This window comes from Rattus norvegicus, chromosome 3, assembly GCF_036323735.1.
Source record: "Rattus norvegicus strain BN/NHsdMcwi chromosome 3, GRCr8, whole genome shotgun sequence".
NCBI classification, from domain to species: Eukaryota; Metazoa; Chordata; class Mammalia; order Rodentia; family Muridae; genus Rattus; species Rattus norvegicus.
The window spans coordinates 71,788,445-71,815,800 of NC_086021.1; the positions used below are offsets into that span (position 1 = coordinate 71,788,445).

Consider the following 27,356-nt stretch of genomic DNA (forward strand, 5'->3'; position numbering starts at 1 on the left):
GAGCCTCGGGACCACAGGTAAGACCAACTTCTCTGCTGCAAGAAAGCTGCTTGGTGAACTCAAGACACAGGCCCACAGGAACAGCTGAAGACCTGTAGAGAGGAAAAACTACACGCCCGAAAGCAGAACACTCTGTCCCCATAACTGACTGAAAGAGAGGAAAACAGGTCTACAGCACTCCTGACACACAGGCTTATAGGACAGTCTAGCCACTGTCAGAAATAGCAGAACAAAGTAACACTAGAGATAATCTGATGGCGAGAGGCAAGCACAGGAACCCAAGCAACAGAAACCAAGACTACATGGCATCATCGGAGCCCAATTCTCCCACCAAAACAAACATGGAATATCCAAACACACCAGAAAAGCAAGATCTAGTTTCAAAATCATATTTGATCATGATGCTGGATGACTTCAAGAAAGACGTGAAGAACTCCCTTAGGGAAACACAGGAAAACATTAATAAACAAGCCTACAGAGAGGAATCGCAAAAATCCCTGAAAGAATCGCAAAAATCCCTGAAAGAATTCCAGGAAAACACAATCAAACAGTTGAAGGAATTAAACATGGAAATAGAAGCAATCAAGAAAGAACACGTGGAAACAACCCTGGATATAGAAAACCAAAAGAAGAGACAAGGAGCTGTAGATACAAGCTTCACCAACAGAATACAAGAGATGGAAGAGAGAATCTCAGGAGCAGAAGATTCCATAGAAATCATTGACTCAACTGTCAAAGGTAATGTAAAGCAGAAAAAGCTACTGGTCCAAAACATACAGGAAATCCAGGACTCAATGAGAAGATCAAACCTAAGGATAATAGCCCTGGGTCCTGCTAAGACTGAACCCCCAGTGAACTAGACTCGTGGGGGGAGGGCAGCAATGGGGGGAGGGTTGGGAGGGGAACACCCATAAGGAAGGGGAGGGGGGAGGGGGATGTTTGCACGGATACCGGGAAAGGGAATAACACTCGAAATGTATATAAGAAATACTCAAGTTAATAAAAAAATAATAAAAATAAAAAAAATAGGTATAGAAGAGAGTGAAGACTCCCAGCTCAAAAGGACCAGTAAATATCTTCAACAAAATCATAGAAGAAAACTTCCCTAACCTAAAAAAAGAGATACCCATAGACATACAAGAAGCCTACAGAACTCCAAATAGATTGGACCAGAAAAGAAACACCTCCCGTCATATAATTGTCAAAACACCAAACACACAAAATAAAGAAAGAATATTAAAAGCAGTAAGGGAAAAAGGTCAAGTAACATATAAAGGCAGACCTATCAGAATCACACCAGACTTCTTGCCAGAAACTATGAAGGCCAGAAGATCCTGGACTGATGTCATACAGACCCTAAGAGAACACAAATGCCAGCCCAGGTTACTGTATCCTGCAAAACTCCCAATTAACATAGATGGAGAAACCAAGATATTCCATGACAAAACCAAATTTACACAATATCTTTCTACAAATCCAGCACTACAAAGGATAATAAATGGTAAAGCCCAACATAAGGAGGCAAGCTATACCCTAGAAGAAGCAAGAAACTAATCGTCTTGGCAACAAAACAAAGAGAGTGAAAGCACACAAACATAACCTCACATCCAAATATGAATATAACGGGAAGCAATAATCACTATTCCTTAATATCTCTCAACGTCAATGGCCTCAACTCCCCAATAAAAAGAAATAGATTAACAAACTGGATACGCAACGAGGACCCTGCATTCTGCTGCCTACAGGAAACACACCTCAGAGACAAAGACAGACACTACCTCAGAGTGAAAGGCTGGAAAAAACTTTCCAAGCAAATGGTCAGAAGAAGCAAGCTGGAGTAGCCATTCTAATATCAAATAAAATCAATTACCAACTAAAAGTCATCAAAAAAGGTAAGGAAGGACACTTCATATTCATCAAAGGAAAAATCCACCAAGATGAACTCTCAATCCTAAATATCTATGCCCCAAATACAAGGGCACCTACATACGTAAAAGAAACCTTTCTAAAGCTCAAAACACACATTGTACCTCACACAATAATAGTGGGAGATTTCAACACCCCACTCTCATCAATGGACAGATCATGGAAACAGAAATTAAACAGTGATGTCGACAGACTAAGAGAAGTCATGAGCCAAATGGACTTAACGGATATTTATAGAACATTCTATCCTAAAGCAAAAGGATATACCTTCTTCTCAGCTCCTCATGGTACTTTCTCCAAAATTGACCATATAATTGGTCAAAAAACGGGCCTCAACAGGTACAGAAAGATAGAAATAATCCCATGCGTGCTATCGGACCACCACGGCCTAAAACTGGTCTTCAATAACAATAAGGGAAGAATGCCCACATATACGTGGAAATTGAACAATGCTCTACTCAATGATAACCTGGTCAAGGAAGAAATAAAGAAAGAAATTAAAAACTTTTTAGAATTTAATGAAAATGAAGGTACAACATACCCAAACTTATGGGACACAATGAAAGCTGTGCTAAGAGGAAAACTCATAGCGCTGAGTGCCTGCAGATAGAAACAGGAAAGAGCATATGTCAGCAGCTTGATAGCACACCTAAAAGCACTAGAACAAAAAGAAGCAAATATACCCAGGAGGAGTAGAAGGCAGGAAATAATCAAACTCAGAGCTGAAATCAACCAAGTAGAAACAAAAAGGACCATAGAAAGAATCAACAGAACCAAAAGTTGGTTCTTTGAGAAAATCAACAAGATAGATAAACCCTTAGCCAGACTAATGAGAGGACACAGAGAGTGTGTCCAAATTAACAAAATCACAAATGAAAAGGGAGACATAACTACAGATTCAGAGGAAATTCAAAAAATCATCAGATCTTACTATAAAAGCCTATATTCAACAAAACTTGAAAATCTGCAGGAAATGGACAATTTCCTAGACAGATACCAGGTATCGAAGTTAAATCAGGAACAGATAAACCATTTAAACAACCCCATAACTCCTAAGGAAATAGAAGCAGTCATTAAAGGTCTCCCAACCAAAAAGAGCCCAGGTCCAGACGGGTTTAGTGCAGAATTCTATCAGACCTTCATAGAAGACCTCATACCAATATTATCCAAACTATTCCACAAAATTGAAACAGATGGATCACTACCGAATACCTTCTACGAAGCCACAATTACTCTTATACCTAAACCACACAAAGACACAACAAAGAAAGAGAACTTGAGACCAATTTCCCTTATGAATATCGATGCAAAAATACTCAATAAAATTCTGGCAAACCGAATTCAAAAGCACATCAAAACAATCATCCACCATGATCAAGTAGGCTTCATCCCAGGCATGCAGGGATGGTTTAATATACGGAAAACCATCAACGTGATCCATTATATAAACAAACTGAAAGAACAGAACCACATGATCATTTCATTAGATGCTGAGAAAGCATTTGACAAAATTCAACACCCCTTCATGATAAAAGTCCTGGAAAGAATAGGAATTGAAGGCCCACACCTAAACATAGTAAAAGCATACAGCAAACCAGTTGCTAACATTAAACTAAATGGAGAGAAACTTGAAGCAATCCCACTAAAATCAGGTACTAGACAAGGCTGCCCATTCTCTCCCTACTTATTCAATATAGTTCTTGAAGTTCTAGCCAGAGCAATCAGACAACAAAAGAAGATCAAGGGGATACAGATCGGAAAAGAAGAGGTCAAAATATCACTATTTGCAGATGATATGATACTATATTTAAGTGATCCCAAAAGTTCCACCAGTGAACTACTAAAGCTGATAAACAACTTCAGCAAAGTGGCTGGGTATAAAATTAACTCAAATAAATCAGTTGCCTTCCTCTACACAAAAGAGAAACAAGCCGAGAAAGAAATTAGGGAAACGACACCCTTCATAATAGACCCAAATAATATAAAGTACCTCGGTGTGACTTTAACCTAGCAAGTAAAAGATCTGTACAATAAGAACTTCAAGACACTGAGGAAAGAAATTGAAGAAGACCTCAGAAGATGGAAAGATCTCCCATGCTCATGGATTGGCAGGATTAATATAGTAAAAATGGCCATTTTACCAAAAGCAATCTACAGATTCAATGCAATCCCCATCAAAATACCAATCCAAATCTTCAAAGAGTTAGACAGAACAATTTGCAAATTCATCTGGAATAACAAAAAACCCAGGATAGCTAAAGCTATCCTCAACAATAAAAAGACTTCAGGGGGAATCACTATCCCTGAACTCAAGCAGTATTACAGAGCAATAGTGATAAAAACTGCATGGTATTGGTACAGAGACAGACAGATAGACCAATGGAATAGAATTGAAGACCCAGAAATGAACCCACACACCTATGGTCACTTGATTTTTGACAAAGGAGCCAAAACCATCCAATGGAAAAAAGATAGCATTTTCAGCAAATGGTGCTGGTTCAACTGGAGGGCAACATGTAGAAGAATGCAGATCGATCCATGCTTATCACCCTGTACAAAGCTTAAGTCCAAGTGGATCAAGGACCTCCACATCAAACCAGACACACTCAAACTAACAGAAGAAAAACTAGGGAAGCATCTGGAACACATGGGCACTGGAAAAAATTTCCTGAACAAAACACCAATGGCTTATGCTCTAAGATCAAGAATCGACAAATGGGATCTCATAAAACTGCAAAGCTTCTGTAAGGCAAAGGACACTGTGGTTAGGACAAAACGGCAACCAACAGATTGGGAAAAGATCTTTACCAATCCTACAACAGATAGAGGCCTTATATCCAAAATATACAAAAAACTCAAGAAGTTAGACTGCAGAGAAACAAATAACCCTATTAAAAAATGGGGTTCAGAGCTAAACAAAGAATTCACAGCTGAGGAATGCCGAATGGCTGAGAAACACCTAAAGAAATGTTCAACATCTTTAGTCATAAAGGAAATGCAAATCAAAACAACCCTGAGATTTTACCTCACACCAGTGAGAATGGCTAAGATCAAAAACTCAGGTGACAGCAGATGCTGGCGAGGATGTGGAGAAAGAGGACCACTCCTCCATTATTGGTGGGATTGCAGACTGGTAAAACCATTCTGGAAATCAGTCTGGAGGTTCCTCAGAAAATTGGACATTGAACTGCCTGAGGATCCAGCTATACCTCTCTTGGGCATATACCCAAAAGATGCCTCAACATATAAAAGAGACACGTGCTCCACTATGTTCATCGCAGCTTATTTATAATAGCCAGAAACTGGAAAGAACCCAGATGCCCTTCAACAGAGGAATGGATACAGAAAATGTGGTACATCTACACAATGGAATATTACTCAGCTATCAAAAACAACGAGTTTATGAAATTCGTAGGCAAATGGTTGGAACTGGAAAATATCATCCTGAGTGAGCTAACCCAATCACAGAAAGACATACATGGTATGCACTCATTGATAAGTGGCTATTAGCCCAAATGCTTGAATTACCCTAGATCCCTAGAACAAACGAAACTCAAGACGGATGATCAAAATGTGAATGCTTCACTCCTTCTTTAAATGAGGAAAAAGAATACCCTTGGCAGGGAAGGGAGAGGCAAAGATTAAAACAGAGACTGAAGGAACACCCATTCAGAGCCTGCCCCACATGTGGCCCATACATATACAGCCACCCAATTAGACAAGATGGATGAAGCAAAGAAGTGCAGAGCGACAGGAGCCGGATGTAGATCGCTCCTGAGAGACACAGCCAGAATACAGCAAATACAGAGGCGAATGCCAGCAGCAAGCCACTGTACTGAGAATAGGTCCCCCTTTAAGGAATCAGAGAAAGAACTGGAAGAGCTTGAAGGGGCTCGAGACCCCATATGTACAACAATGTCAAGCAACCAGAGCTTCCAGGGACTAAGCCACTACCTAAAGACTATACATGGACTGACCCTGGACTCTGACCCCATAGGTAGCAATGAATATCCTAGTAAGAGCACCAGTGGAAGGGGAAGTCCTGAGTCCTGCTAAGACTGAACCCCCAGTGAACTAGACTATGGGGGGGAGGGCGGCAATGGGGGGAGGGTTGGGAGGGGAACACCCATAAGGAAGGGGAGGGGGGAGGGGGATGTTTGCCCGGAAACCGGGAAAGGGAATAACACTCGAAATATATATAAGAAATACTCAAGTTAATAAAAAAAACAAAAACAAAAACAAAAACAACAACAGCAACAAAACAAATAAAAAATGCCTAGTAGCAGTGTGTACTGTTCATTGTTTGCAGCTGAACAAGAATTACACGTTGGAATTCAACAGTCCCTATCAAATGACAGGCATAATAGAAATTGATTCTAGGGAATTGCTGACTGGTACAACAATTCTGGAAATCAGTCTGGAGGTTCCTCAGAAAATTGGACATTGCACTACCTGAGGACCCAGTTATACCTCTCTTGGGCATATACCCAAAAGATGCTCCAACAAATAACAAAGACACATGCTCCACTATGTTCATAGCAGCCTTATTTATAATAGCTAGAAGCTGGAAAGAACCCAGATGCCCTCCAACAGAGGAATGGATACCGAAAATGTGGTACATCTACACAATGGAGTACTACTCAGCTATCAAAAACAATGACTTTATGTAATTCATAGGCAAATGGATGGAACTGGAAAATATCATCCTTGAGTGAGGTAACCCAATCACAGAAACACACACATGGTATGCACTCATTGATAAGTGGATATTAGCCCAAATGCTCGAATTACCCTAGATGCACAGAACACATGTATCTCAAGAAGGATGATCAAAATGCGAATGGTTCACTCCTTCTTTAAAAGGGGAACAAGAATACCCTTGGGAGGAAATAGGACAGAGGCAGAAGGAACACCCATTCAAAGCCTGCCCCACATGTGGCCCATAGATATACAGCCACCAAACTAGATAAGATGGATGAAGCAAAGAAGTGCAGGCTGACAGGAACTGGATGTAGATCTCTCCTGAGAGACACAGCCAGAATACAGCAAATACATAGGCGAAACCGGGAAAGGAAATAACATTTGAAATGTAAATAAGAAATACCCAATTTAATAAAGATTGGAAAAAAAGATGCATAAGCTGAGCCATAAAATAGACCCAAAGGGCACCGTAGCCCTTCATGCCGCAACCCTCAATATGCCAGCTGATATCTGTAACTTAATAGTTCCTATCTCTTTATAGAACATGTTCTCTTAGTGAGAGTATCACTGCTTACACACTAAATTTCTGTTTTCTTAATATTGTTCATGATATTCTATGAATCAGACTATTGAGTTAAATAAAGAATAATAAGTTAAGAAAAAAAATATTACTATTTGAATACAGCCAAAGATGTAAGACTTTCACATTGGTATGCTTTTCTCCATTCAGATTACTTCATGTTCTTATATTTTCTCTCATCTGTTCTCTAATCAGTCTGTGATCTTTATAATCATTATTGGATATTAATTAAATGTGATTAGGAACAAATATGAGCATTTACAACATATGGTTTCATACATGCTTCTTGGAAACCAGCCCTCAATTTTTCTCACTTGAGATTTTGGAAATCGTATCTCAAGGTATTGACACAAGTGGAATGTGGTATAATATATGTTACCCATTTTGCAAAGAGGGTGGCATAGACTAAATAAGAAATCTCTCACAAAATTAACACTATACACTTATGAACTAGCTTACATATAACATGAAGGTTTTTTTCCTATAAATGTTATGCGTTATATCCTGATGTGGTGGTTTATGCCTGTAATTCTTGCTGGATGAAGCCGAGTGAAGAAGGATTACTTTATGACCTTAAATGGTTGAATTCTAGGTCAGTCTCAACTACATTGTAAAACCTTATGTCAACAAAGAAACCAACCTGCCCAACGCCAAAAATAAAAAAAAAAAAACCCAAATCAAAAAAGAACAGCAACAATAACCATAAATAAAGATGAAGTAAGTGTTTGTAGTTTGCTGATTATGATACATCAAGGCTATTTTGATATGCTCTATAATACTGATTATGACCTTATTAACATTTCTTCTTCATAGCATGTTTTTGCACTACATGGTGTCTTGTGCATGTTTCATTTGGACTCCATACCACCTATATGACAGATAATATCTACGGTCAATATTTTATTGATAAGGAAGCTTATGTTTCCCAAGATAGAATCGTTGAATGTCATGTTTATATCATGTACCTAAAGTGAACTGAAGTCCACATCTGCCTGACTGGAAAACAATTTTTAGTCAACAAAATTCTCAAGAGTTCCTACGGCATGAGAATTTGTTCCATGTAGTCAGTCTCTTTGGAAGTCCATCTTTAGAGTTTGAACTTGACCCAATTTCAAAAGGTCATTCAATAACTGGATTCTTTTCTACTGACATGGTTTTTTTTATATGTAAAGACCAAGGGGAAAAAGAGATTTTATAAAAATGGATTTTATTCTCAATTTCCAAATAACTGTACATGAGAAATATTCTAGGATTCTTCCAGGGAAGAAAGTATTTGTAACTGAAAATTTTTAATAAATACCAGGAAAGCTTTGTTAAAACCAAATTTACTAAGTAAAAAAAGATATTAGGAAATGCCAAAGCTCTTTCATAGTCAGATCTATTTCACAATCAAAGCTAGTAGAAAACTTCATCTAGGAATAAGGGAAGTATTGTTAAGCTGTTGGCTACATTGAGATGTAGTAACAAGCTCTTGAGTTTCTGAAATGCCACTTGAAAACAAATTACACAATCAACATTTCCTTCAGACCCTTCAAGTCCAATCTGCAGGACAGAAATCTTTTGTTATTTTCTTTCTTACATTTTACTTACGAGCAATAAAAGCCTCTTTTTTGTACTTGTTTTGTTCAAACAGTCCATAATTGCTTCGTGTTTAATGGCATGCATGTTATGGATACAAGAGACTATGAAGTCACTGGGCACATTCCAACATCCTGTTATTCAAAATTCCACTTGGGCGACTCTTATTTCCCAGAGGCTCTTTAGTGATGGTAACTACATGGATGCAGGGGTTAGCCTTCAGTTGCTTTTAAGGAAGAAGGAATATTTTTGTATAAACAAAGCTCTTAGCGAACCTTTCTACAATTTCTAATTAAGGTGTAATTAAGTTCGATTTGCTTGTTGACCTATTTTACCCCATTTCTATTCTTCTTCTTCTTCTTCTTTAAAAATAATTCCCAAATGTACTTCCTCTCTGACTTTTGTTTTCTGTCTCAATTTTGTCTATTTTTCAGTCTTCTGGAAAAGATGTGATCACTTGCAATGCCAGAAGGTACTCCTTGTTACTTTCCTCTGGTCTCTCATTCTTCTTCAAACATGTATGGTAATTGAATTTAAAAATGGTGTACAATCTTCTAAACTTCACTTCTGCTAAGCACTTTCACATTCATAGACTGAATTTTTATAGAAGGCTAACTATCTGGAAGCTATTTAATTTAAAATCACAATAAAATATTATAAAGTAAGTAAATATATAAATAATACAATATTGTTAGATTTATTATTATAATCATCTATTGATCAAATAATTCCAGATATTATGATGACCTTTGCTTCTTGAGCAGGCCAGAAGGTTTATATCTTCTTTTCTTTTTTCTTTATTTTATTTTTATTTTTTCATTTTCTAACTTTAGCACTATACTATTAAACCATTATCTTAGTAATTTATAGTAAAGATTGAGGAGGCCATTATTTACATTTGAGCACATTGTTCAAACCTAAACCTGATGTACTATCAGAAGCATGTTGGAATTAATAAATTAAATCTCTATTAGAAAAACTTCAAGTTATAAGAACACAACATATTGAGACTTTATCGGTAGTAGTAATGCAAATTTGGCTTAACATTTATACATATGAAATATGTAAATACATTGGTCATTCTTAATACATTATATATAAAAAGACCAAGTATATACAGGAAAGTAAAGTAAAAAAGCAAAAATGGGTCCTTTTTAGTGAAAGCATTATGAAAAATTTTTAAGTTAAGTGATCCTATTTTATTGTATATATGTGTGTTTGCATGTGTGTGCACATGTATGTGATTGCATTGTTTGTGTTCATTTGATACATGTGTGTGTGGAGTCCAGAGAAGAGTGTCAAAGTCACTTGCGGCTATAGTTACAGGAGGTTCTACTGACTGATGTGGACACTGTGCATCACTTTACCATCTGCAAGAACAGTATATGCTCTGATCTGAATAGTCATCCTACCTGCCCCTACAAAGCACTTGTTTTTCTGATGGGATACCATGCACAGATGTGATCATCTGTCAGTAGACCACACACTCCAAGACTTTGAGAAGTTCCTCACAAAAAATAATCACAGGAGGAAATATGGAAACAACGTTTGGAGCAGAGACTGAAGGAAAAGCCATTCAGAGACTGCCCCACCTGAGGATCTAGCCCATACACATACAGCCACCAAACCCAATCACTGTTGCTGATGCCAAGAAGTGCACACTGACAGGAGCTTGATATAGCTGTCTCCTGAGAGTCTCTGCCAGAGCTTGATGAATACAGAGGCAGATGTTTGTAGCCAACCATTGGATTAAGAATTGGGTCCCCATTGGAGGAGTTAGAGAAAGAGTTGAAGGAGCTAAAGGGGTTTGCAACCTCATAAGAACAACAATACCAACCAAACAGAGCTCCCAGGGACTAATCTACCATCCAAAGAGTACAGGTGAACAAACCCATGGCTCCAGATGCATATGGCCTTGTTGGGCACCAATGGGAGGAGAAACCCTTGGTCCTGCCAAGGCTTGATCCCCCAGTGTAGGGGAATGTCAGGGTAGGGAGGCAGGAAGGGGTGGGTGGTTGGGTGGGGGAACACCCTGATAGAAGAACGGGGAGGGAGGATGGAATAGGGGGGTTATGGATGGGAAACCAGGAAAAGGCATAACATTTGAAATGTAAATAAGAAATATCCAATAAAAAATCTTTGAAGCACAAATTTATACCTCAGCTCCTTCATGTTCTTCCTCGAATTCTTTCACAGTCTGATGACATTTAGAATCCATGTCTCTAGACTCCTCAGAAGCTCTCTGCTTCTCCTGTTCATAGGCCATAGTGAGGATGCCCAAGAACAAACTTGCCATATAGAAGGCAAACCAGAAACTGATCAGAACAAAAAATATCATGTAGATCTTTCCTGAAGCATAAAGGATCTGCAGATTGGTAGGACACAAAGACAGTGAGAGGTATTATTATCTTTCTCTATATTTTCCTCATTTGAGATGAAAAATAAAAATTTTGTTATAATTATTTATCTATAAATACAATATAATCAAAGTATAATTTATGTCTTTAGGTACTACCTAAAGAAATAAAAATAAATAAATACAGAAAAAGTATATCTTATCTACTTTCATTGAGATATAAAATATATGCTAGTGAATCGAGAGATAAAATTTGGAATTCTCTTAATTGAGTATGAGTATTTGATTCATGTCTTCATTACCAGAACAAACACACCAAATAGACAAATCTCAACCTCACACAATAAAAAGCTGGAAAATATGAATGCACATAGTGCTTTATTCTTTAAGTATTAGAAGATTTCAAAGTATGTTTCAAACATCATTTTCTCTTACCATGAATTTATAGGAAGGGCACAGTGTGAAAACCAAGACTAATAGAAATGTTTCTCTGCATAAAAGAACACTCTGGTACAGTCTTTAGAGAAAACCGAGTAGAATAAGACATGTGACATAATTACTGGAAGAAATATTTCTGGATAGTTGAATGATTTTATATTTTTGAACTGAACATTACTAGCTTTAATTTCATAATAATTACATATGCAAGCTCATAACAAATGTAGTAAAATGTAAATAGAAAGTACAATCAATTTTGTTTACTGAATAAATAAATATACATGAATACAAGTAATGGAAACAAAATTTTGATTTTTAAGCATATGATTGAATAAATAGAAATTATTATTCACAGAAAATGTTTTGTGGCTATAATGGTTTTAAGTAGTAGTAAGTCCAAATATTTCTGAAGCAATATCTTATTAACTTAGAACATGTTAGTCTTCAAAAGTGATTTTTTATAATCTGATATTACATTGAGATTGTTATTCATGATTTGATTAAATATTTTTAAGTACTTAAGTAGCTGTTATTAACACTAACAAATACAGTGTCCATGAGTGAATAGTCTAGGTTTTGCTACAAGCCATGAATAATAATAAAGATTTATCTGTCGTCTTATCTGGTAACACATATATGTGATATTTATTATTTGCAATAAACATATAAATAGTCAGACTGTGGAATTACTTTTCACAATCTTAGATATATAAATCATTAGACTTTGAACATATAATATAGGCTCTCATATAGGCTAAAATAACTATAAAATATGTTTTCTTTTTTAAAGAGAGGAAATATTTTACATCTCAGGCCAGTTAGCACTATCTTAATATTTTTCTGCTTCAGTGGCTGGCATTATAGTTGTGTACCACCTTTCCAGACTCAAGATACACATCCTTGTTAGCATGTAATAATGAGAAAATTATTGTTTTATTAGGATCTCAGTATAAGATTAGTTAATTCTAGAACTGATTTCACAGTATTTGTATGAGTATAACATGAAGCAATGAGTACACTTAGCACACAGCATATCCACTTTAAACTTTCACTATATTGTTAAACTCAATTCTCTTCATGAATTTTGCTAATGAGTTTCAAGGAATATTGGGACCAAACATAATATTGCCTAAGACATGGGCTGTACTATTTGGTAACAACTACAAAATATCTGAGCCTTGATCAATTGAGTTTATGGAAATGCTAAGTAAATTTACTATTAAATCAAAGCAATTACTATACAATAAAAATGCAGGAATCAGAAATGAATGTCATGAGTAAACCTGGGTACTACATAAATTCTGTTCCCTTTTTACTTGAAGAGGCATCGGTTTGACTTTAATACAATCCTAACTAGACAGTTTTATAACATACCCTCGAATGTATTAAAAAAGAACGAACAAACCCAATGCCTTCATTAGTATACAGGACTGTTGTTGGCAACACATAACTTATTGTTTTTAATCCCTAATTAAAAAAGAAACAAATTCCTTTTGCGTGAGTTTGTTTCCTAGTGAGGGAAATATCTGAACAAGTACTTAAGATATCACATCACGGAGATGAGTGTACACTGCTTTATCTCTGATATGGGTGAAGGGAATGATCAAAAGTGAATATGACTCTTGATAATGACAGAGGAAACTTTAATTTTTGTGAAGTTTAAAAATATACATGGAAACAACTCCAAGAAAAGATCACTGAGAAAATGTCTTATTCCATTACCAAGTACAACAGAGATCTTAAAGGATATTTGCATCATAAATAGTGGCTCTGAACAAAAGTGTTTTTATAAAATTATATTAAGGCTCTCTTTTATCCCCCAGTAGATCTGGCACTGTAGTGCCCCAAGATATCTGGTAGATGTCTTGCCAGAAACACATATCAAAACTCCGTGGTATCCCAGTGTCTCTAGCCACCACACTCTCTTAAACTTAAATCGTTATGTGAAAGGACACATAACACTAACCTCTGATACAATTGATAAGATATAATTGCCCACCTAAACATACAAAGTCCTATACATATCCATCCCTTAAGAATATTCATAAATACACAGAGTGGAATCTTGACGTCAGCCTCCATGTTCTCTCTGAGGCTTCTCTGCCTTCCTGTCCCTCCAGTCTCCTTTCTTTCCTCAAACTTTTCTCCTGCCCATCCTTCCATCTCATCCAATGACAGGCCTTGTTCTATCTTGTTCCTGCCTCACCTGTATGACATCATCCTACACAGAAGTTCAAAGACCAAATTGAAAAATAAAAAAGGATTTTGAAGGCAGGTAATTTAGCAAAACATTAAGACACTTTTAAAACTAAGAAGCTCTGACTATTTCATAAGAAGCACAGACACAACATAAATCTTAGGAAATAAAAATGTAAACACTAACCTAATTAGCATAGGAAAGCAGCTTACACAACAAAAATATGTTACATCCAACGTTTTCATGATTCCTTTTGACATACTATTTTAATCTCAGCTTTCAGGAAGCAAAGACAGGTAGGTAGCTATGAGTTCAAGACTACACTATCTACACAGAGAGCTTCAGGCCAGACAACTTTGCAGAGTGACCCTATCTTAAAAAAGAAAATGAAACCAAAACAACAACAAAAGAAAACTGAAAACAGAAAATTCCCAGAATACAATTGTTTGAACCATGCTTGGAGGTATATGTAGAGATAAGAAGAGAGCACCAACTCTTCTGAAGCTGAAATTACAGAGGGACATAAGCTACTTAAAAAGGATGATGGGATTCAAATTTAGGTCCTTTGCATAAACAAGAAGTGCTATAAACCACTGAGCAAGTTCCAAAGACTGTTCCCTATCATTTTTTTAAATGACCAAACATGCACACATATCACAGTGTAGTCAAAATAGAAATAAATATATTAGGTATATAACTTGTTATGGAAGTCTATTCTTCAAGCCTATCTACTGTCATTTTCATTAAACCACGAATGACCACCTACAATGGATCATCACTATCAGACCTATGGACTGTTGACACTGCCTTACAAAAGTAACAGTTAAGGGCAGTCACTGAATCCTCTCAGAGACCATAGTCATTCTCTATTGTAGTGTATATAAAGAAACTCTATATAATTCTGCTCCAATGGCACATAGCCTAGAAGGCTCAGGAGGTTCTATAATACATGGACTGTACAGGGTAAATAGGGATGATTGGATTCATTTATACAGCTACAAGGGTGTCACCATCCATGTTAAGGTTAATCTTCTAATTGCTAAACTTCTTTAAGGTCACTTACACTCTACTCGATTACTGGCAACCATGATCTATAGAGACTTTGGTAGAACTGGATTTTGTTCTATCATTGACGCCTTATCTCAGCGGGAAGAGGTATTTCTTTCTATTGACCTAGTGAAAGCTTTCTCAACAGAACACATTTTTAAGAGGAATACTCTCAGCTTGAAAACCTTTTAGAATTTACAGAAGCAATTCTTTGTTCTAGAATCTTTTTATATTAACTAGTCTACCATTATATTACATATTTCATGGTAATGGAGATGGTCCTGTAACAAGTTTTATCCCTTCCTGGGAGGCTACTATACAAAAGTTACCATGGTGGAAAATTTTTGTCATCGTACCTGGAGAACAGTTTAATGTTTAAGTAGAAAACATTAACTAGGATAAAAGGAAATAAAAAAAATTTCAGTTAATATTATTATTACTCAACGTGTTCCAACCTGATAGGTCCATAATATTTTTATTCAATAATTAAATGCTCATTGCAAAACCATACATATAGAACAGGTCAACATCATGCCCTTTTGGAGTAAGAAAGTGATCTTCACATCTAAAAATTGGGATATGTTATTCAATCTACTCAAATCTTATATAAAATATAGGTTAAAAAGATACTCTTTAACTTTATATGGTATTTTGTCTCGATAAATTTAATTTGTGATGTATGAAAGTTACTTATTACTTACTGTGGCTGACCACATAAATAACATAGCTTATCATGATCATACCCACACCAGTAGATGGCTGCTTCCAAGACTGTGTGGCTGGTGGTGCTGAACCTGATTCTCCTGCCCATTGTGGAGAACATGTTAGAACGCAATGGGTACAGTCAGAATTAAAATCTGAGTGTCACTACTACTGAACTCTATCACTAGGCACCACTGTAAAGCTGAAATGTCCAAAGTGAGGCCTTTTTAAACCAGGATCTGTGCATGGACCTTGGAGCATTATCTTAAACATGGACTATGAAAGGCCAAACAGTTCGAGTACAGGAGTGGATGGAGCATTTCTCCTTCACCAGCTGCGATTCTTTGCTTTTGTCTTGAATTCTTCACACAATCCCTTCCCTCATATATAACGTGTGTGTGTGTGTGTGTGTGTGTGTGTGTGTGTGTGTGTTTTAGTAATTCCTTTTTAACAACTTGACTTACATTTTAAGCCCTTATTTTGCAAAGGTGGAGAGGTTACCTTTATCATGTGCAGTTCAGAAATCTCTTCTTACCTGGTGATAAAGTAATTCAGGGTAATCCTGAGTCATCAATCGAAACATAGCCAGTAGAGCCCAGCCAAAATTGTCAAAACTTGTGAAGCCATTGTCAGGATTTGAGCCCTCTTTTACACACATATAACCTTCTGGACACAGGCTAAAGAAGACAAAGAAAGGAAGAAATGTTCGCTATTAAGTAGCTTTTTGGCAATGGGCCAGTTATAAATACTGTCTTCTTTCTGCCCAAGAGCACAGGGAGAGGCCCTTGCATGTAGTCAATTTTCTTTTTACAGAAAACACTAAAAATCGGTTGTATTTTAAGTTGATGCACATGAAAAGTGTTGGAAGAGAATCCTAAGCACCTTCAAGTTGGCTTTCAAAATGCCATTGTTCAATGATTGATTTAAATTGACAAAATGTATATGCTCATCACACATTTGCTTTAAATATTTATACATTGTTGAGTATCTAAATTAGGTTAATTCACACATTATTCCCACATCTACCATAACAAGAATATTTCACAATTTCAAGAATTTAATGTATTGTTATTGTTCGTACCTTTGCTGCTCAAAATCCATTTTTAAAAGCTAAATGTGTGACTAAGTGGTAAACTGTTTGCCTAGTATTTTGAGTATTTGAGTTCAAGCCAAAACTCAGTAAAAAGTAAAAAGACAAGAGGAAAGACAGGGAGAGAGGGAGGGACATAAAAATCTCCGAATGTCATAGTGAAAGTATAAATGTTAAAAAAATGGCACTGATAAAAATAAACTACAATACTGGAGGGCTTAATCGTCAAGTAATCTCACCTCAGACCCCTAGTTCCCATTATTTAAGGGTGAGAAAACATCTGTCACATTAATAATTGAAACGCAGAGCTAGCACTTGGGGGAAAAGGCACATTAAATATTTATTTTCTTCCCTTTCAGGGAGTTCTCAAACTTTTATCTGTGTAAGGTTGGAGTATTGCGGCTCATTATTATGGTATTGGGTCAATATATCTCATTTCCTTCTCTCCAAGGCTTTGTGTAGTTTCTCTCTCTGCATTATTTTAGGGTTGGCGATGCCGTAGGCCTTAGACATACAATGAAAAAAGAGGTTTACAAACTTTTGTGCATAGAGGCTTGCTAGACTGAAACCCTAAGCAGAGCAGTATGCTAGGTGTTACATTCACCTCCTAATTTGAGGTCGCTTACCGTGCTGATAACTATGGTGCTGGAGGTGAAATACCATCTGGTTTTTGTTAATTGCCTTGAAATACAACATTGTGTTAACATTCAGAGCCAGGTGCCTTCACAAGGTATACAGAATGTCTTTATAGTGGAGGGCTACTGAATAAGTGGTTACAAAGAGAAGTCTCCAAAATCTGGTTTAGAGGGTAGAACGGAAACTAAGCAATAAAACTTCTGAATCACCTGAAGCTGTACATAAACTGTACAAGGGTGCTTTATCTTCCACAAGGATTTAATTATTTTCCAGCATGTTAAGCGTTAGAAACAAAAAGAAGGACACTATGACCAATGGGTTTCACGGCATCTCTACTGAGAGCAGAGCAATAAGGACCACTTCTAAGTCAACAAGGCTGGGCAGTGGCTTAATGCTATTTCTTTATTTGTTCCACGATACTCCACAGGATACAGCCAGTGAGAAGTCTAAGAGGGTTAAGCCACTTGCTGCCAGGCCTGACCACCTAAGTTCCATTGTCTGGACTCACGTGATGGAAGAGAGAATCAACTCCTGTGAGTTATCCTCTGATCCCCATGGGTGTCATAGCACTACTCTAGCCCCACTTTCCTCACAGATATGTAATAAAAAGAGTCTATAGCAGTAACACATGAGAATAATGTTACCTTCCCGAATAATTCTTGCTTCTGAAAAGTAATTTTATTAATGCAAAATAAATATGTAGACACCAAGAAAGTAAAATAACAGTATATGTATAATATACTTTTCTAAAAACCCTCAACCAAAGGGCTGATTTACATTATCTTTCGTTAGCTGTTGGTGCTGGGATACACTGAAAATAAACCAGATCTTTACTGGAGTTCTAGCCATGTGGCGACCTAGCTTCTCAAGCTCTAATAGGCCACTGTATTAATTTGTCTATTTTTTTTTTTTAGAAAACTGAATTAATGGTATTTCATACTAAACATTTCTGGTTTTGCTCAAAGTTGATATTTTGGAATTCAACCTCAAGGTTATGGTAGTGGCAGGTGGGGCTCTTAATGACAGACTAGACCAAAATTGAGGCCTCACGTGTGTGGTTAATGCTTTCATGGAGGAAATCTGAGGATTTGTCCCACTTCCGCTCTGAGGATACAGCAATAAAGTCACCACCTATGGGCCAAACATAGAAGTCTGCCAAACTAAGAAACGCATACCCGTTGTTTCTAAGACTTGGAATCTATGGAATGTTGGGAGAAACTTCTCAAAAAGAACAAAACAGCTTCTCTGCATAGTTTTGATAATGGAGTGAGAAAGCACAGGCAACTGAGAACAGTAGCAAAACAAATAAATATTCATTCAATGATGTTAAAAACATGCTAACAGAAAGCGTTGGCCCAACCTACCCGGCATCTGTCTTGTTGCCGCAGAGGAGAGCGTATCTCGCGCCTTCCATATAGTAGAAGTTTTCTCTTTCTGGAAAAAGAAGAAAGAAATAAGGTTCTATGTTTCGTCTTGAGTCAGCCACATGATGTCCGTCTGGATTTCTCTAGGAGACGCACATTCTGCCTATATCCTTGAGAGAAAAGAGCAAACTCTTTCTCTTTACTCTTGTCATTTCATGCGCAAGCCAGGGACCCTTGAGGACGCAGGTGCTTTGCTGTTCTGGAACTGAAATTGTTGAGCGCAGAAGGAGGAATAGAACATCGAAGTCAGAGTCCAGGAAAAATGGATAAAACAGCCAGACATGACAGTATCGCTGAAGGAAAATACCCAAGATTACTTAGCAAGCTGAGGACTGCTTTTCCAAGGTTTGCTCCCGATGATATCTCTGAACTGAGACCAGAATCCTTGGCCTCTTCCTAACTTGAGCCAGCCTTTCTGTACTAAGTACCTAGTGCCAGTGACATGCTAACTGCAACGGCGAATTTTGCTAATTTCTTCATAGTCTACATAATTTGGCAGCACATGCTAAACTGCTGTTAATAAGTTAAAAAATTATGGTTGTAGATATTAGGTACTTTAGCCAGGACATGCAGGCTTAGAAACATTGCATCATCTGTTCCAGATTCAAATCTCAGAATCCAAACTATAGGGGGAAAAAGGTGTGTGTGTGTCCTAAAATAAGTATGCTTTACTCCAGTTTAACATAATGTTAATTTAACAAGCTCCCTACAATAACTGTAGACCATTTTAAGTCAGAAAGATGAGGTATTATTGGCTGAGGCTTTTTTTTTTATTTAATGACAATCAAATTTAAATTAAATTAAATTTAACGTCAATTACACTGGGTGACTCTAAGAATTCTTTGACATGAAAGAACTATGAATGACAATTGGGTTAAAATATTTCATATACATATATATAATATTTCCTGTATTTCTTAATATGTCACTGATGAAATGGAAAAGATTGACAGGCATTATGGCACGAAGAAAGGTTTTTTTTTAATTACAATATTGTGGTCTAACAATGATGGAAAGAGGAATGGTTATGTACAAAACGATCATAATTCTGTGGGGCTAGCAGTGAGCCAAGTGGAGGTGTTGTGTGATGAAGATGGCCTTGCCGTAGCAGACAGAGTAGACACAGTTATGGGTCCGCATTTGTCATGTGCTCTGAGAGGTGTTGGGCATCCTCCAGAGGACTGCGAGCTGGTAACCTGACCTCCTTGTGATGCTGTGATGTCAAGGTGAAAGGGGTGGGATGGGTGAGGATGAAGCTTATCTGGTAGAGAACCTGCAGGGCAAGCACAAAGTCCTGGATTCAACCCTTCAGCACCACATCAGCAGAGTGGCTGGCGTATGCCTTTAACTCCGGCGCTCAGGAGGTAAAGGCAGGAGGATGAGATTCCATGGTCATCTTCAAGTATGTTGTGAGTTCAAGGTCAGCCTGTGACACAAGACCAAGTATAAACAAACAAATAAACAATGATAACTATTTACACGTATAAATGAACGCACATAAGGAGCAGGGGATGGGAAGGGGAAGAATGGCGGGAGGCAGAGAGTCATCAAGCACACACTACCACACCCATCTTTGTTTAAGTGGCTCCTGGAGATTAATCTCAGATCCTCACACCGACAAGTCATTTAAAGACTGCGCTGTCTTCCAAGGTCTCAATCTTTTCATTTTTAAGAATGTCTAATCTGGGGGGAGGGGAAGGGGAGGTGATGGGGGCTATCTGGACAGGAAACCGGGAAGGGAAATAACATTTGAAATGTATGTAAAGAAATATATCTAATAAAAAATTTAAAAAAAGAATGTCTAAACTGCTAGGAAAAGCCCATGAGGTCTCAACACACTACACAAAGAACTACAGGCAACTGAGGAATGCCGAGCTGTAGAAATAGTCTTCCCCAAGGAAAAGCATGATTGTCCAAAACAGTCAGATCTGAAAACATGCGTACAAGTTACGTTATACACACTGAGCAGGTTGTGCTTATGCATTTAGGGATACATAGGTATATGCATATACATATAGGTATATAACAACAATTAATGAGGAAAACTGAATTTGGAAAAGAGAAGAAACGGTTATATGGAGGGTGTAGAGGGAGGAAAAAGGAAGAGATAAATTATGTAATTATAATTGTAAAAATAAAAGTACTTTTTGAACTTAAAAAAAAGGAACAATGATGGAAAGAACCAAAGTTCTGGCTGGTTGGTTTGCTTGCCTATGTTTTTACAATAACCAGTAAAGTAGCAGTATTTGTTTGCCTTAAATGGTCAGTAGATTTTAGTTATTACATCAAGAAGACCACTGGGTGTTTTAGCAAAGATCAGGAATTAATGTGCACTTCCCTGATCTTCTGTTCTAAATTTGGTGTTGGTGTTGTAAACCCAGAAGACATGAAGCATGTACTGTGTTCTTGTGCTTACAGTTCACATCGCAGCATGATCCTACTATGTAGTTGGCCACGGAGCCTAGTTGTTATGATTTATGCTAGTGTGGGGGAAGCATGAGATATGAGTGAGATTAACATAAAAAGATGCATAAGTTTAAAATATTAAACATTTTTAACGGACAAACATACACATATCCCCAAATATTGTCAACAGGGGACTAACAGGAGAGAAGAGTGCAATATGAGTTCATTGCTGGTTAAAAGATGTATGATCTTAGGATAGTCTTAGCTTAGGTAGAATCCCAGCTCTCCTGACTAGCAGTGATGAAACCTAGAAGCATCATCTAATTCTGTTGCTGAAGGCAGCACGGTCATTGTTATGTCTCCTCTGAAAAATTATGGTAAGTCTATTTTCTGATTTCTAAAACGTAAGAAATTACAGTGTTATTTACTGCTTGATGTTTCAAAATGTTTTCCTTTCTTTAAAAGGTTGACATACAAAATGTCTTAAAAGTACAACAGTAACCAAAATCTAACGAGTTTATTTCCATATGAAGGTGACTATCTGACTTCTAGAGTAATCTCAAACACTATAACAGATAAAATAAAAGTTTACATGTAAATACATAATTATTTAAAGAATGGCAAAAAACCCAGTGAACTTTAATCTCTCTGAAATAAATTTAAAAATTGGATTTTAGGGGTTGGGGATTTAGCTCAGTGGTAGAGCGCTTACCTAGGAAGCGCAAGGCCCTGGGTTCGGTCCCCAGCTCCGAAAAAAAAAAAAAAAGAACCCAAAAAAAATTGGATTTTACCTGTTTTTATAAAACTTATGTTCTCATTAATTGTCTGAAAATTGGGAAATGAAAAACAGATTCAAATTAGTCCTCGAGTGTAGTTACGGGATTTATTGCCTGCGCAGAAACGGTGTGTTGACTTCTCTAAAGGCTTCTGTGTCATTAGGTGGAGGGAGTCTTACCTAGAATATGGTACTGGCTTCCAGTTCCATTGTACATCACATCATTTCCATCTTCTTGGGGCCATCGCACACATTTGTGCTTCAGGTTGCCCATGAAGAGACCCATCCCGAATAGCGAAGACACAGTCAGAAAAAACAGAGCTAGGGCAATGGCTCCGAGTAGTTTCTTCAAACACTGGACCAGCGTCACCACAATAGACTGCAGGCCTGGAAAAAAAAAGGACACCTGTTCTTAACTTAAGAAGAAAAACTTATTTCTAACAAAGCAGTTTCAGAAAACCTCTCCTGTGGCCAATGCCTGTCCCTCTGAGGTCAACGAAGCTGCCCTTCATTCTAAGTTCTACTGCCCGGGTCTAACAAATACTAAGAGCCCAAGTCACTGCTAGAGGGTTCTGTGTCCTTGCTGGTTACGAGAGAGTTGATGCTCCTTAACGAGATAAATCAGAAACATCATTTTAAGTGGGTGTGTGTTTGAGTTTCTGACACCAATGTGCTGATAATTATATTAGGCAAGGTTCAATCATTTAAACTTGTTTCTTGGTGAAATGAGGAGAAACTGAGACAAAAGAAGCATATTAGAATCTGTCTCTGTTTTCCATGGAGTTTATAGAATATAAGTTCTTTTAAAAATAGGAAGGATAACTGAAAAATGAAAGCATGACTGATATATATATATATCATATAATATATATGTATATATATATATATATTTGTATTGCAAACCACACCATCTAACAACAGTTGAATGTATTTATTTTTTTCTTGACTTTCTTTGTTGACAAATAGATTTAAGATTTAGGTAACTTTTGGAAAGCTGGAGAAGTGGAGACGTTGTTCAATTTAACCTCTTTTCTCTAAGTAATACTAAGACAGTTCAAGTGACTCCACGAACACAGAAAAATACACCATGGAGGAAATAAACCCCAAAGTGTTTCTTACCATGGTTCAAAGGAATGATCTTCAAAATTCGCAAGGTTCTTATTGTTTTAAACATTGGAAGGGAGCTTAGAGGTGAAGACCTTGTGATAAGCCTGTGTGGGTAAAGGACAGTTATTTTGAAGTCATTGAGCCCATGATCTTTAAAAAGTACTATAAAATTATATTTCTGAGTATGCCTTTTGCTCCCATGACTCCACTCTTGAAATAGGTTTATTGTTGATTGACAGACAAATTTGCTCTGGACAAGGTAGATCTATGTTTAATAGTTCACACAGTCAAACTTTTGAGTTTATAATGCTTTTACTCCATGCTAAATTCCAGTGAAACAACACACTACAATGTGTTCATAAAATGTTATCTTATCACAAAGAAAATGACACTGAGAAGAAGAAAAACTCCCAGCTGATTTTTTTAAAAATAGGAATATGAATAATCTTTAGTGTTTAATCTTCTTATGCTGAGAAAGCTGATGGTAAACAGCAAGGAAAGAAAAAGACAGTGTGTGTACCGTGTAAGTGCATCTTCTCTGAGGCCACAGGGCCAACATAGAAATAATACCCACTGTTTCCTAGCTGTGTGACAGGACTTGTGGTTAATATACTGGGCCATAATTACCCTAGCTCAAGTGTAGAGGATATTTCCTTATTCTAAGGAATTGTGTAGGAATTTAATGGAACAATGCATTCAGACTTCATAGATGTGTGCATGCACATAATAGAGGTTCATTTTCAGTCAAGCTATGCACTAATGGCAGCAGTGAAAACTGAAATAATAATAGTAATGACAATAATTATAATGATACCACCATTTCATTTTAGTCTTACCATGTGGTAGACACTGCTATCACTGTTTATAAAAACCACTTACAGTGTGAGCTGCTGAGAGATTTCACTTTTCTACAAGACAGCAAACCACCCATTCCTTTCATTTATAAAGACCACCCAGAGACAATTGCATGAAGGACACATGGTAACTGAAATCATTAAGATGTGTACAACTTGAAATTTTACTTACTCGAACAAAGTTACACTGAAATCAAGCCAGTTCCAAAGATCCCCAAGGAAGGAAAATGACCCTGCCCAGATACCTCTTGCAATGACTTTTACAAGTATTTCGAATGTGTAAATCCCAAGCAAAGTATTCCTGCAGAAAAAAATCACACAGATATTAACTGTTGAAGGTAGCATATTGCCAACTCTGAAATGATATGTCTCTACTAGTCATCAACTATGGAACATAAGTTTTCTGAAAGTAAAATCTGATGTGTTTGGTGGGATGGAAACAATCAATCAGACAATAATCAAATAGGCTGTTCCCTTAGAGGCTTAGCAAAGAGCTGCTGGAGCACTTCGGTGATGCCTGTGGAGGGCATCAGTTACTAGATTTGATGAATTACTTCTTCCTAGTAGTTCTGTCTCAGGGGTTATATATACATTTTTATACTAAATAAATTATATCAAATATACTTCAAATGGTGATTTTCCCATAACTAATTTGGTAATTTTAAACCCCAATGTAATAAAATGTGTGCAAAGACAGGCAGACAGGCAAACAAATGCAAGGAATTTTTTGATGAGTCAATATCATAGCTACCTTGCAAAATCACATAGTTTCAAGAACAATGTTAATGCCCAAAGTTATTGTCTAGGAGCTTTATTTTCCAAAAGCAAACAAATAAGAAAAAAAAACCCAACAACAAAAAAAAACTATAAAAAACAAAAACAAAAACCACCACCAACAAAAAACCCTAATGTACTGTTCCATTAGTCTAGTAAAAAACATGTTTTAGACTTCCATGAACAGTGAAAAGTATAACACTGACAGCATATTAACGAATGGAAATAAATAAATAAAACTTTGAGTAAGAAAGAAAGCAAGCATGAGGTAAAACTCATGCACACGAATCCATGGCATATACATAGAGCAAAAGGCCTAAATGTTCCAATGAATATAATTAACTGATACAATTAAACCCCCAGTCTACATAGAACTGTAGATATTTAAATTGGCAATATGAAGTCATAATTCCCAGATTCAAGAGCCTGCCACAGGAGTCAAAAGCAAATACATGATATACAGCAAGAATGTGAACCAAATAAAATAACACTAAAAGGAATTTAGTAAGAAGAATGAAAGAACAAAATATCCCCAAATCGATAAATATTTATGTATTTTATTTAGAAATTCAGTCACAATGATCATATCATGATGTCCCACAAATTTACCAGTATATACAGCATAGAAATAGTAAGATGCGGATTCTTCATATGTCTACGATATGTCCACATATTGGGAACTTGATCCCAATCGTGGTGATGCAAAAGTTTATGGAACCCTAGAAGTGGAGTCTATTTGAAGGTTCTTGTGGCACTGGGACACTTGTCCACCTGTTTCCATGGGACTCACAAGAGTAATAGAAAAGCTGAGGTGGGGTTCATATCATTCATAATTTTATGGAATCAAGATAAGAATGGCTGCTTCTAAAAGAGCATTTGCTACTTGCACAGGCTGGAGCTTAGGACCTAATTGTCCTTGAAACCGAACAGCCTAGGCACCATGCTCTTGAACATTCATATGATGAGTGAAACAAACCTCTTGTCTTTATACATTTTTGAAACATTTAAAAATTTAAAAAGTAAAATAGTCTTGTGTTTTTATCCATAACATACTTTGTAATTTAATGTAATGCAATCAATATTAAAAATGTTAAAGCGAAAATATAATCATAGACTCTATGATATATAGCAAAACTAAGTAACTTACTCTACTGCCAATATCCATTCCGGTAGATTACTCATGCACATAAGTATGCTGTCGGTGAGAACACTAATTAAAATCAGCAGGCGAAAAAGGGTAAGCCATGGTCAAGGAATAATGGATAAGAAATCACATCAGATTTCACATCAGATCTGTTTATACAATTGCATTTGTAAATTCAAGTGAAAAATTATTTTGCAAATATTGAAAATAAATGTTATTTTAATTAAAAAATAAGGATTAACATTTGTTAACTATTATTACAACAGGGGTTGAATAACATAACGTCTAGACTTATTTTTAGCATGCCGAAGACACAGCCTTCGAAAGGATATGGGTGCACCAAAACCTTGATAACAGCTCTTCTGAGAGAGCTTAAAGGAGACAACGTGCAGAGGATGGAAACCGCATTGAACCTGAAGATGACTCTGTTTCTGTTTAAGACCATGAAAGTCTGTAAGAAACCACAGTAGATACAGTCAACTAGGAATGGAGAACTGAAGCAACACAATACCAATGCTCACCAGTTTGAAACTCTGTCACACTTTCATTGGCTTGGATATTTAATTGTATTTAAAGCAAAAGGAGTGGTTTTCCTAGTTTTCATTTGTATTTAGACTTACCTGATAGCTCATAGCTTTTTTTTTCTTTTTCCTGATTGTATACTTAAGGAAGTCATTTGCAGTGAAGTCACACCTTAAATTAATGTAATAGAAACTCTCCAGATGTTGTGTGGATTTGCACTTAAAGAAATCACAAGGGCTTTATCTCATAACTTAGTGAGTGTGAAAATTTTAATTTTATATCAGAAAAAATCAATGAAGAGTTGTAAAAGCAAAAGTCAAATGTTTTGAAATCTCCTATCAATCATTTACATTATTTATGTGGGAGGGACTGAAGGGGAGGAAAAAGGGGATATTTGATGTAATCCTATTTTAAATAAAATTTTATTAGAAATAAAACAATTAAAAAGTAGATAAAAAATTAATGTTTGTAAAAACTTAACTTATTTAATATTATTTATGTGAACCTATCTAAAAATAGTAATTTATATAATATAAAACAGGGATTTTGGATACTCAAGCATTAAAACTTGATAAATATAGTAAAAGACAGAAATTGTTTGTATATATGTAGATGGATGGGTTAATTTATACATATGTACATGTGGGCTTATGTACATGCATGTGTGCAAACTTTTAGATTTGTGTATATAAATGAACATTATAATAATATATATGATATATATTACACATGGTCATTGAAAGTATATATGTTCACTGTATATTTCCCTCCAGAGAAAGTATTAATGTGGGATGTGCATTAGCACGTACTGTCTGATGATGTAACTTGGAGACAGTGTTTGCTCAGCCTTCAACAAACCATGGGTTTCATCCAGTTAACACTGAACAATTTTTATATGTAGTAAATATTCTGAAAACTACGAGATAAAATGCCATATTTTATAACATAACATAGTATATAGTAAGATAACTATATTGTTATAAATAAAAAGTTATGCATTATTTTTTTTCCTCTCTAACAGGGATTAAGTCAAGGGCCTCACATGTGCTAGGCAAACTCTCTTTTACTATTTATTCCAAGGCTCTTTGATTCTTCCTTC

General features: G+C 36.5%; 1 protein-coding gene across 7 annotated transcripts in view; it reads right to left on the minus strand.

Moving 5' to 3' along the window:
- The window catches only part of Scn7a (sodium voltage-gated channel alpha subunit 7), a 102,582-nt gene that overhangs the window by 44,572 nt on the left and 30,654 nt on the right, over window positions 1-27,356 (minus strand). For all 7 annotated transcript variants that reach the window (XM_039105781.2, XM_039105780.2, NM_001388508.1 and 4 more), the window contains 8 exons: window positions 26,068-26,186; window positions 25,739-25,828; window positions 23,990-24,118; window positions 22,976-23,067; window positions 22,037-22,243; window positions 18,616-18,685; window positions 16,061-16,202; window positions 10,944-11,150 (listed from right to left, as the gene is read on the minus strand). In XM_039105781.2, the coding sequence (XP_038961709.1) occupies window positions 10,944-11,150; window positions 16,061-16,202; window positions 18,616-18,685; window positions 22,037-22,243; window positions 22,976-23,067; window positions 23,990-24,118; window positions 25,739-25,828; window positions 26,068-26,186 (1,056 nt within the window). The remainder of the gene's footprint in view (window positions 1-10,943; window positions 11,151-16,060; window positions 16,203-18,615; window positions 18,686-22,036; window positions 22,244-22,975; window positions 23,068-23,989; window positions 24,119-25,738; window positions 25,829-26,067; window positions 26,187-27,356) is intronic.